The sequence below is a fragment of the Heteronotia binoei genome, chromosome 3 (assembly GCF_032191835.1).
Source record: "Heteronotia binoei isolate CCM8104 ecotype False Entrance Well chromosome 3, APGP_CSIRO_Hbin_v1, whole genome shotgun sequence".
NCBI classification, from domain to species: Eukaryota; Metazoa; Chordata; class Lepidosauria; order Squamata; family Gekkonidae; genus Heteronotia; species Heteronotia binoei.
Genome location: NC_083225.1, coordinates 53,919,739 through 53,932,268, shown reverse-complemented (window position 1 = coordinate 53,932,268; position 12,530 = coordinate 53,919,739). Strand labels below are relative to the sequence as shown.

The window sequence follows — 12,530 nt, the reverse complement described above, 5'->3', positions numbered from 1 at the left end:
CTATGCATGTGAGGCAACACCTTAGCTCTCTCTAGATCCTGGCAACAAAATTTCCAGTCCAATTAGAATAATAGAACTGCATGCACATTTCTAATATACTTTTTGAGAATTAGGCGTTGTTTTTAGAGTTGTTTTACTCATCTAAGCATAGCTGCAGAATGTGAATGGCAATTTTTGATATTTTTGTAATATTTGTATTTTTTTGTAATATTTGTATTTTTTGTTTCTTACAGTCTGATGTAGTGGATAAGAATTTATTAAATTTCCTTCCAGAACAACAGCATTCAGACATTTGTAAAATATTATCTTCTCATATGCTTATGGTGGATTCTGCCTCATCAAATTACTTAAAATGTGAGTGTTAAAATCAAAGAGTTCTAAGAGGGTTTTTTCCTTTTGTAAATACTTGCTCAGGGTGTCTTTGAGTATATTTTGCCTAAAAACATATTTCTCATATATTCATTTTCATGTTTAGGCAAAACTGGTCTACTACAAATGATTCTTCTGCACAATTTTAAAATTACATTTATTTTACTTTTAAAAATACTATTTGCAGTTATGTTGATTTTGCATTGACATTACAGTTACATTGGGGAATCTTTAGGGACAATTTGGGAAACTGTAGCTGTGTACTATACATATTTGGATGGGAAAATAATTTGTGGAATATTTAATTATTTTCTAAAATCACATTATTTACTATTAAAAAAGTGAAATCAAGAATTCACAATAATAGGATGCATAATCCATTTTATTGATAGCTGCCATGTTCTAATCAATGATATATAAATTTTAAATATAAATTTTAAAAATGTATAAATAATTTTAAATGCTTGAAAAGCAAAATTGATTAAAAGCTGCAAACTGTGGGGTTTTAGTATTGCATTACTTTTGGTTATGATAAACTAATATGATTTATCTCATGGAGAAGTATTAGTTGAAACCAGTCATTGACTTATACCCATTTTTTTGAAGACTTAAGATCACTTTGGAAGATGGGGCAATGATTTATGTTGATTTTTCCCTTTCACTGCAGACCCCCACTTTTCCCCCTGTGCTGTTCCCAAGGGTCCTTTGGCCACCAGGAATGAAATTTGAGATGATTCAATGGGTTGCAGCAGTGAGGGAAAGTGGGAATGTTCTGTTCTGTGAAGCCCAGCCTACTCTATTAAGAGAGCGTGTCAGAGACAAACTGTCAGCTTCAAAAGGTGCATGAGAAATATCTATGTGAACAGCCGATCAACTTACCTCTAGCAAATTGTGGACCTCTGAGGCCATCGACTGAACCCTGTACTTCTCTTTGATTGACTATATGATTCCCAACTTGGTTAATTTGTGAATAATATTTTATTTTTTTTCCTTTAAAATTATAGCTGACAATGATTTAGAATTTTACTGTCATTTTCTAAGAGGAAGTCTGAACCCAAAGGAATTTCCAACATATGAATACATAAAATGTGTAGGGAACTTTCTGTCTTACAGTCATGGTAAGCTCCAGATGCTTTATTAATATAACCAGTTTTAATATAATCAATGACTAAATCTATGCAAAATGTAGTTATTTTAAAAAGGAAACATTTCCATGGGATAAAACTAAAGGGCAATCCTGAGTATACAACTGGAAGTCTCATTTAGTTTGGCTTGACTTATTGTTATACCCTGCCTGTCCCCTCAGGCAGTGGCCTACCTTCTACTTGACCCTCAGAAAGAGAGGGGAGGGGGTTCTATTTCACCCTGTCCCTTCTCCACTAAGTCCCCTCTATGACCTGGACACAATGGCTGTCTTCCTCCCTAATCAGTCAGCTGGAGACCCATTTTATTTCCTACCCTCCACCTGTTGACCCTGCCCTCTTCCCCCAGTATATGGCCACTTCTCTTGTCCTTCCCCCTGGTGCTGTTGGGGTTGGTTGGGACTTGCTGGCTCAGTCCTGGGCTCCACCCACCCCTGGATATCTTCCATGCTCACCCCATCTTCAGCTTCTTGGCCTTCCTGCTCCCATCTGCTCCCTGCTGCTGGGGCTGCCTCCTCTGCTTCTGCTGCTATCTTGTTCCCAGAGCTGGGCTCTGCCTTGGCCTGCTGCAGTGCTGCCAGGTGTGGTGTTGCAGTCCAGTTTTCTACCGCCTGCTTGTCCCATCTCCTCTGGATGTTGCTGCTCCCCAATGACACCTAGCCCCACTGGCACCCTTGGTGGCTATCTCTCTGGTTTCTGCTTCAGACCCGGCAGAGGTGGGGTCCCAGGAAGTCTGGGTATAGAGTCTGTCTGCAGCTCTGCCTACCTTCTTGGCCCCTTTCCTATCCCGGAGATTGGGTAAGTCTGGGTGCAGGTTTGCCCTCTCCAGCTGTGGTAGCACCACTGCCTGGGTTGCTAGGTCGCTCACTCTCATCCCAGGTACTTATGTCTGAGGTAACATGGTTGTGATTGGACTGTAATGCTGCATGTAATTTTAAGCTTAGTAAGTTTCAAACTACATGTTATATCTACCATAGAATCATCGAATCATTGAATCACAGAGTTGGAAGGAACCTCCAGGTTCATCTAGTCCAGAGCACAATGCAGGAACTTCACTAATACCATGTGATCACCACTGGAATTTGTATTAGATCTGTGAATTCCCCATGGGAACTAAATTTAGAAGGTACACATGGGCCCAATTCAGATTGGGACTATAGAAGGAGGGGGAAGGGCTCCTGCCTCTCCCCTGCATTGTGTTACTGACCACAAATAGCCCTGGGACATTATTTGCCTTGTTGGGGGTTGCACAGGCTTTTTGGGACAGAAAAATTGTATTGGGGGGAAGCAGGAGCCACTCCTCACACTCTGTGGTCCCTATCTGAATCTGGTCCCTGTGGGATCTTCTGAATTTGTGTTCCCACAGGGAACTCAAATCTGCCATATAACTGCATCCCCACATTGATCATGGGGTAGATATTATATGTATTTTGCCCCTTATGGTACCATCTTAAGCAGAGTTACACCATTGTATGTCCATTAAAGTCCCTAGGCATAAAAGAGTGTAACTCTACTTAGGACTGCAAGTTTAGGCCATTTCTTCCATTTTATATATATATAATAAAAGTTAGTATTTGCTGATTGTATTCCGTCACCATTTCCCCTAAAACCTAGGCTTATACTGCAGGTAGGTTGCATTTTTCTAGTACTCATCTACATTTTGTACTAGGGAAAGTACAAAACTTCGCCTTTTAACTTTATACTGTGATTATAGAAAGATAGCCAGTAATATGCCTGTGACATTTGTGCAATTTCATGTATTATAATTAGTGATGAACACACAGTTTGTTCATCTTGCACCATTTGTTGTTTTTGATTTTTAAAAATTTCTTGGACGCTCTCACATTCTGCAACTGCTGTGTAGAGTACTTAATCGGTTGTTTCTTTTTCTAACATCCAAAAGCAGCAAAGCGGATCATCTACAGCAATGATCTGCCATTTTATTAACCTTCTGTTTAGGTTTTTAAAATCACATTCTTTGGAAGGCCTTTAATCCCTCTCACAGCAAGGCTTCCCTTGAACTATTACTATTCCACTGTTCCAGTACTCTCTTCTGCTATTCTATATTGTTGTTGAAAAGAGTTTAATGATACAAAGGCGAAGATGAAAGATGATTGATCTGCAGAACAATCATTAGAAGTTCCTTTAAAACCACTAGTGAAGCTTTTTCTGAGTTAATATATTTAGAAAAAATAACATTTCCTTCCTTCCTTCCTTCCTTCCTTCCTTCCTTCCTTCCTTCCTTCCTTCCTTCCTTCCTTCCTTCCTTCCTTCCTTCCTTCCTTCCTTCCTTCCTTCCTTCCCTCCCTCCCTCCCTCCTTCCTATTTTATTCTGCCCTCCCCACAAGCGGGCTCAGGGTAGATTACAAGCAAGATACAATAAATTGAGCACAATAATTCAATAGATTAAAACAGTTGAAACACAGATAAAAAGCAGACAGCCATCGATTAAAAATATGAACTCAAGCTGAAGTCACTGTGCCATTAAAGATCTTCTTAAACTAGACAGAATAGGAAGGAGATCTACAGCAAGGTTGGCCAACTTGATTGGACTTCTATCACTTCATCCAAAGGCCTGGTGGAACAGCTCCATTTTACAGGCCCTGTGGAACAGTAGAAGGTCCAGCAGGACCCTCATCTCAAGCAGAACATGTTTCATCAGGCTGAGACCAGGGCAGAGAATGCCCTGGCCCTGGTTGAGGCTAAGCAGAAGTCTTTGGGGCCAGGGACAGCCAGTAGATGTTGGTTAGCCGAATTTAGAGCTGAACTGGGCTCCTGTCAATTTTAAAAATTACATTCCCCACAGCTGCTGTGTGGCTTCAGAGAAAGTGAGTCTGGCCCAAGGAACTGGACCTGACTTGACCCAAAATGTATCATAAAGTTTGGCCCAAAAAAAGATTCAGGTAGATCTGTTATAAGTTAGTGAAAAACAGAACCAGCTCATGATGCCAAGTCCATTCAATGTAGGCATGCTCTTGGGTTTGTGGTATTTTATGGCTGCAGTGTGCATAAGGCTTTTTTTTTAATTCTCCCGCTGAGATTCCTTTCTTCATGGACTTATCTGTCAAAGAACCTATGCATTCTGACACAAAACCTTAATGCCAATGTAGAATATTCTGCAGAATGTTCTAAAACAAAATAAGACACCTGCCTATCTTATATAGGACTTTGTCCAGGAAATAAAAATGCAGTTTGAGATCCCTGGATGCTTTTCTCTGGCTTTACAGGGCAAGATAAAATGAGTACAAGCCATCTTTGGTGGGGAGGGTGGGATATAATTCAAATAAGCTAAACTAAACTAGTGTCAATCACGACAGATATAATCTTACTGTGAAGATTCTCCTGAGCATGGTCTGAAAAAGATTGCAATATAGAGAAGTATGAGTAATATGCAAGAAAACTTGATTTAGATGAAGGATGAATCTAGAAAGATGTAACCCTGCAAAATTGATTCTTTCTAGCTAGCTGCACTTCTCTTCAGTTGAAGTGATGCAGGGAATGGAATATTCCATGGTTGGCCAACGGTAGCTCTCCAGAAGTTTTTTTGCCTACAACTCCCATCAGCCCCAGCCAGCATGGCCAATGGCTGGGGCTGATGGGAGTTGTAGGCAAAAAACTTCTGGAGAGCTACCGTTGGCCACCCCTGGAATATTCCTTTTAAATCTGTATTATCTTGGAATCAAGGTCAGAATATCTGCTAGAGCTTTGGAGAGTAGCTTAATGTTCAGTTACTCCTTTATCTTTCTAACTTCTAGCTGAGAAAATCAACAGCCACACAAGTGCTACCATTATTCTAAGTGCTGTATTTTTACCCTTGCTCTTTTAAGCTATTTGAGAATTACATTTTGGTATTTTATTTCAACTTTTTAACAATGTATTCTAATAAAAAGGTTGCTATGCAGCAATATTGAAAAAAAGAAATCACTCCTTTATTGCTTCCACTTTATTATTGCTTGAATTTTCTTTTAGCTGTTTTCTGGAATTCACTCCAGGGAGCAGTGCTTCAAAAGTTGCTGGTGTTGGCCCAAATAGGTCATGCTCAGCATTAAAAAACAAACAAACCCCTCCTCTCTGCCTGTTCCAATTCCACAGCATGCGAATCTTCACTGACCTCACATAACTTGTTGATCTCAAACTGTATGACTGAAACATAAAAGGCCATAAATCATGGCAAAAATAAATGTCTTTTGTTGATTTCTCCAACACTAAATTTATTGACGTAGGCTGCCTTTTTATTCCCTTTAAATACCCTGGTCCAGAGACCCTCTGAACACTGAACAAAGTTTGCACGTACGAAATAGTTCGGTGATGCGCATATGGAAATGAGCTTTCCCAGGCCAAATATGCATCTTCATCTTATTACAGATGCAAATTGTTATCTGAATCAGAGTAGATCTCTTGTGGATATATTTTTCTCTGAATTAAGTCTACTTTCTTGAAAACAAGCTACATATTCAAATGACATAACGGAATAAACTTGCTAAAACAGATACTGATTTCAATGAGCAAGAAAATGTAGTATAATTTTGACATGGAGAGGTTTCTTTAAAAAATTCTGTAGAAGTCCCCCTCCTCAATTTCTCTTTCAGTATAAGTCTAGTAGCTGGTCACGCAGCAGAATTTTGTACTGTTGTTTTTTCCCCAGTTTCACACTATAGATACTGTACACACACACACACACACTTTAGGAGAAGCAGCTGATTTTTCATAACAGAATAGCTCTCTCTCTTTTAAAAATTCTGCTCCTGGGAAAAATAAATAAATCATAAGCTTGGGAATAATAGCTGTCACTTGTCATTGGTGCTGTAGCTTGGTTTTATAAAAACAAGGCAGTATTCTTATTAACACAGCTTTCAGTTATTGGTAAACAACAAAAGAAAGGTAGCCTTAAGAAGCTTGTAGGGGCCAGCTTAAGGTGCAGTCATACCCCCCCCCCCAAACCAATGCTAATTCCTTTTTCTGTGAGGGCCAAATAAAACATGACAGTTTTCTTCAAATGCAGGTCATGCTGAGTAGCTATAAAGTGTGGAGGATTTTCAATCAGAAAAGGAGCGGGTGGGAGAAGGAGACTGCTCTCTGTTTGGTTCACTCTCCACTCCAGATTCCTCTACAGAGCCATTTTTCTCACAACTGGGCCCTAAAACATGAAATAAGAACATAAGAGGAGCCTTGCTGGATCAGGCCACTGGCCCATCCAGTCCAACACTCTGTGTCACACAGTGGCCAAAAACCAGGTATCATCAGGTCGTCTACCAGTGAGGCCAAAACTTTAGAAGCCCTCCCACTGTTGCTCCCCATGTAGCAAGAATACAGAGCATCCACCTTGCAGCTAAATAACTACTGATGGATCTCTGCTCTATGTTTATCTAATCCCCTCTTGAAGCTGTATATGCTTGTAACCTGCCACCACTTTCTATGGCAGTGAATTCCTCATGTTAATTACTCTCTGCTGAAGAAGTACTTCCTTTTATGAGTAAACCTACTGCTCATCAATTTCATTGAGTGCCCATGAGTTCTTGTATTGTGAGAAAGGGAGAAAAATACTTCTTTCTCTGCCTTCTCTATCCCATGCATAATTTTGTAAACCTCTGTCATGTCACCCTCAGTCATCATTTCTCCAAGATGAAGAGCCCTAAGCTCTTTAACCTTTCTTCATAGGGAAAGTGTTCCATCCCCTTAATCATTTTAGTTGTCCTTTTTTGCATCTTTTCCACTGCTATATCTTTTTTGAGGTGTGGGGATCAGAACTGTACACAGTATTCCGAATGAAGCAGCCTCATAGATTTATACAAGGGCATTAGATACTGGCTGATTTGTTTTCAGTTCCCTTCCTAATAATCTCCAGCATAGCATTTTTCTTTTTAAAAATCACAGTTGCACACTGAGTCAACATTTTCATTGAATTATCCACCGTGACTCCAAGATTTCTGATTCTCTCCTGGTCAGTTGCCAGCAGTTTGCATCACATAAATGTTTATTTATAGTTGGGATTTTTGGCCCAATATGCATCACTTAGCACTCATCCACGTTGAACCTCATTTGCCACACTGACACCCACTTGTCCAGCCTTGACAGATCCCTCTAAAGTGCCTCACAATCCTCCCTGGTGTTCACTGCCCTGAACAACTGAATGTCATCTGTAAACTTAGCCACTTCACTACTTACTCCCAATTCCAAATAATTAATTAATAAGTTAAAACACATTGGAACTAGTACTGAGCCCTGCAGTACCCCACTGCTTACCACCTTCCACTGTGAAAACTATTTGTTTCCTGTTTGTGGAGTTGTCCTTTTATCCCAATGACTGCTAAATTTACTTAGGAACCTTCGATGAAATAAGCCTAGCTGAGGGCGGGGCACTACCTGTGATATTCAGTACCTCATCCCACTTGCTGCATATTGTGCTTCTTCTCTTTTCCATCTATTTAAAGTTGAAGCCTATATTTGAAGACATGGGTGCAGACCCATGTCACCAAGTTGTGGCATAGGTAACAAAATATATTTTCTGATGCAGCTAATATACATCTAAAATAGATGCTCCTTCCCAGATTGATTTTTGGAACTTTAAAAGCAAGTTAAGACATATTTTTGAACAATATCTATTTTTAAAGTGTGTAAAATAATCCGTAGCATCAAATAAGCTAAGAGGTGCAACTCTTTGCCATGTAATTTTCTCATCCAGTGCCTATATCCACCTGTAATGGCTTTGAGGGTGCCATTCCAAGAGGTTACAGAACTCCAGCAGGAAAACAAGTCTGCTTTGTTGCTACTGTCCGGCTGGCAACACCTCAGTTTTTAAAGGCAAGTGTGTATGTGTGTGTCTTGGAATACGTTAAGTCTCTGCAGTAATACTAGTTCTTTCAGTCATTTTCTTCCCATTTATGGACCTGTACGAAGGGAAGAGAATAAATTTAGTGATTGTGCTATCCTTCATAAGGTATGAGATGATGTAATGACCATATAAGATTTTAAGAATTTGTGGAAGAGGCAAATACTAAGTATTTGTGGAGAAGAAAATAGCAATATTCAGCAGGAAGATCCGTGAGATAATGCAAATATTTTCTTGCAACTGTCTAAAGACACCCTAACAAGTGTATTTAAAAGGATATTGTTATATGGGCTCCCTCAGAACTCTGTAAAGCATGATCAGTGTTAGAGAGCATTGCAGAACTCTATTTTGGGGGGTAGCCAGTTCTTATAGTATTGGTGGATTTGTCATATATCCAAAAATAATTGCACATTTTTACAGACAAAAGAATAACTTGCAGTGATCAGACTGCATCTCTTACCTGCAAAAGCACCCTAAGAATTTTAATGGGATACAATGGACCAATACACTAAAGCTTCTTAAAAGAGCTTCCTCTGTGTTGTGTGACCTTCCCTCCCTTCAAGCATAATGTTTACTATCACAGAAATTGCCATTGTTACGGTGGGTTGGAGCCAGCCAGCTTTGCTGAACCTAACTTTGCTACAGCCCCTGTCCTATGTGGCTTTTGTCCATGCAGAGCTCTTTACTTGATTTTACTTGTTGGATCCAACCCATTGAGTCAGACAGAAAATTCCCGGGACATCTGTTGGAGGTACAGACAATGGTGATCCATGTATTAGGTAGCACTTACAAACATGACACCTGGAATCGGCCTCAGTGAAGCAATTTTCAGTGGCATTTCTCCAGAAATTTAAAATGGGCATTTGTGTTTACAAATGTTGTACAATAGCTGTATTTTTTTTAAAACAATTACATCCTGAATACAGTCTACAGAATAGCATTTAAGGTTACAAATTCTATTTTGATCAACCACAGTAATGTTCAGCATCAGATGAGACCCACAGAACTACATATAGAGCTTATAAAGTGCTGTCTAATAGATGGGTGCTTCTTTTAAACCTTCTGTTGTATTCCTCTCACCTGAAGTTCATTGACATTTAGCAAAAAGCAGAGCTCTGACCTCAATAACATAATTTAATTCCAATACAGGAAATGTGTGTAGCTGAAGAACCTTTAGAAGAATTTACTTCGAGACACAGTTTGGAGTGGAAATTTTTATTTCTGGATCACAGGTTAGTACAAATAGTGCTACTGTACGTGATACTTTTTGTATGCTCTTATGAGCCAACACTTGCAAAGTTTTGCTCTGTCTGATGGCGAGATGATTTATGTTGGCAAAAGGTCACTCACTACGATAGCTACTACTCATACGAGAACTTTTATGCTAATGTATCTGTCTAGCAACTGAGCAGCTAGAAAAACCACATACGTGTAATTCAGCTGTTAAATTAGTTTGTATTAGAACAAAAATAACCTGGAAATTTCATTTAGAAGTATATATTGTCTTGTCAAGTATGTGTCAGCAGTACTGTGCTTACTAAAGCACAGGGAGGCATTTTCAGGGCAGTGTACATTAGTAGAAAATGCCCCGAAATGGTAGTATTTCTGGTCTCAGAGCCTGGATGGAGGGGGGATGTTAGAAAGAACCAACTGGGGAATCAAGGTGTGAAGGAAGGATTAAGCACCTCTCCTTCTGCCTACTAATTTTTTCTTGTAAATATTACAAGGCAAACACAGGCTGGGAGCTCAGTCTTCCACTGGAATCAGTTGCCACAAACTGTAAGTTAAGAACATAACATGTGGACATAAGAAGAGTCTTGCTGGATCAGACTAATGATCCATCTAGTTCAGTATCCCATCTCACAGTGGCCAACCAGTTCCTCTGGCGGTCCTAAACAGGGCATAGAGGCCAAGACCTTTCCATGATGTTGCCTCCTGGCTCTGGAATTTAGAGGCTTACTACCTCTGAACATGAAGGTTCGTTTTAGTCACTAACCATAGTCATAATGTCCTCCATTAATCTTTCTAACCTCTTTTTAAGCTTTCTTTGCCTGCGGCCATCACTACATTCTCTGGCAGCTAATTCCGCATTTTAATCACTTGCTGTGTAAAGAAGTATTTCCTTTTATCCATCCTGAATCTTCTGCCTATCAGCTTAATCGAATGCTCTTGAGTTCTCATATTTTGGGAAAGAGAGAAAAAGTTCCTTTTTTTCAACTATCTCCACCCTGTGCATAATTTTCTAAACCTTAGTCTCTTTTCTAACTCTTCCTTATGGGGAAGGTGCTCCAACCCCCTAATCATCTTGTTTGCTCTATATTTTTTCCAGCTCTGTGATATCCTTTTTGAGATATAGTAACAAATGAAACTACTCGATAGAGCCATACTGAGGCATTAAAATATCGGCTGTTATGTTTTCAATCCCTTTCCTAATAACTCCCAACACAGAGTTTGTCTTTTTTTCACCCCTGCAGTGACACTTTCACTGAGCTATCCACTCCAACCCCAAGATCTTTCCTCCTCTCATTCTCAGCAAGTTCAAACCCCATTAGCCTTACTTGAAGTTGGGATTTTTTGTTCCACATCACCTTGCACTTACAAGCACTGACCTTCATCTACCACATTGTTGCCCACTCACCCAACTTGTGGAGATCCTTCTGGAGCTCTTCACAGTCAGCCTTGGTTGTTACCATCTTGAATAAGTTTGTACTTTTAAAATAATTGTATATGTTGAATAATTTTAATAATCATTTGCAAACTTGTGTATTATCCCCCCTTAATTCTGGAATATTTATGAACAAATTAAATAGCACTGGCTCCAATACCAATCCTTGTAGGACTCAAATGCTTACTTCCCTCCACTGTGAGAGCTCTCCATTTATTCCTACTCTTTGGTTCATTAACTAGTTTTTAATCCATAAGAGAACCTATCCTGTTATCCCATGACTCCTGAGTTTACTCATCAGTCTTTGGTGAGGTACCTTGTCAAAGCCTTTTGAAAGTTGACGTATGTAATGTCTACTGGGTCACCATTGTCTATATGTTTGTTCACCTTCTCAAAGAACTTCAAAAACTTGGTGAAGCAGGACTATTCTTTGCAGAAGTCATGATTTGTTCTTGTGAGGCTCCTGGTGTTCTCTGCGTCCTAGCACAACTCTTGTCCTTACAAAATGAAACAGTAGGATCATCCAAACAAAACATTCTTAACAGATCTAACTTCATTGAGATCATAGTGTGTAACAGCCAGAGAAATCAAGAAACTAAACTACCTCATGTTAGAGACGCTTGCTTTCAAAGTGCACCAAAAATATTATCAGGCTTCTGTAGCACTACTATCTACAGTTATTATTGTACTATAATATTGTACTATTTTATATGTTCCTTCTTCCTGCCTGAGACTTGGTAAAGACTATGAGAGGATGGTTCTTTTTGTTAACCTGGTGTAAATTTGACATCCTTGCTGTTGTTTTTCCTTCTATTTTCCTTATTTTCTCTAAAACAACAAGTTGGGGAGTTGGACATTGGAGCACCCAAAATAGTTTTTCCCCCCTTCTCACCTTTGGTTGCACGCCATAGAATGAAACATGCTCTTGTGTACTTGTGGGTTGCATGCCCATCTATTAGGGAGAAGGTTGAGGGAGTGGTGTAAAGTGTGGCTGTTGTTATTTCAGTGAACTAATGAAATATTTGTATTTTTTCCTAATACAGAGCACCACCAATCATAGGATACTTGCCTTTTGAAGTGCTGGGTACTTCTGGTTATGATTACTATCATGTAGATGACCTACACCTCTTGGCTCGGTGCCATGAACACCGTGAGTATTTCATCAGCAGCACACACAGGAATTCAGAGAAATGCTGGTCTCTGTGGAGTAGCAAAGACTGACTATACTTAGTCAGTGAATTTAATTTTGTTTTACCGATCACCTTCATGACCACATCATAGAGTTCAAAGAGTGTTATTAAAAATCATCATTTGTTCTAATTGTGTCACATAAGCTAATTTTAGCCATATTTTATTCATCATATTGCTGAATTACCTAGCTATTTAACAGACCTGAAATTAGAGTTGACACTGTCACAATCATGCAGATTGCCAACAGTACTCAGGAATCACTAATTATCCCTAATTACAAGAGCTGAAACAGAATATTTTAATGCTTTGCATAAGGTGAATAAACAAAATTAAA

At 39.3% G+C, this 12,530-nt stretch overlaps 1 protein-coding gene across 3 annotated transcripts in view; it reads left to right on the top strand.

Annotated features, from left to right (window-relative positions):
• NPAS2 (neuronal PAS domain protein 2) overlaps positions 1 to 12,530 on the top strand; it is a 104,696-nt gene that overhangs the window by 67,491 nt on the left and 24,675 nt on the right. For all 3 annotated transcript variants that reach the window (XM_060233816.1, XM_060233817.1, XM_060233815.1), the window contains exons 6-10: positions 234 to 354; positions 1,374 to 1,487; positions 8,194 to 8,312; positions 9,490 to 9,572; positions 12,049 to 12,155. In XM_060233816.1, coding sequence (XP_060089799.1) covers positions 234 to 354; positions 1,374 to 1,487; positions 8,194 to 8,312; positions 9,490 to 9,572; positions 12,049 to 12,155 — 544 coding nt within the window. The remainder of the gene's footprint in view (positions 1 to 233; positions 355 to 1,373; positions 1,488 to 8,193; positions 8,313 to 9,489; positions 9,573 to 12,048; positions 12,156 to 12,530) is intronic.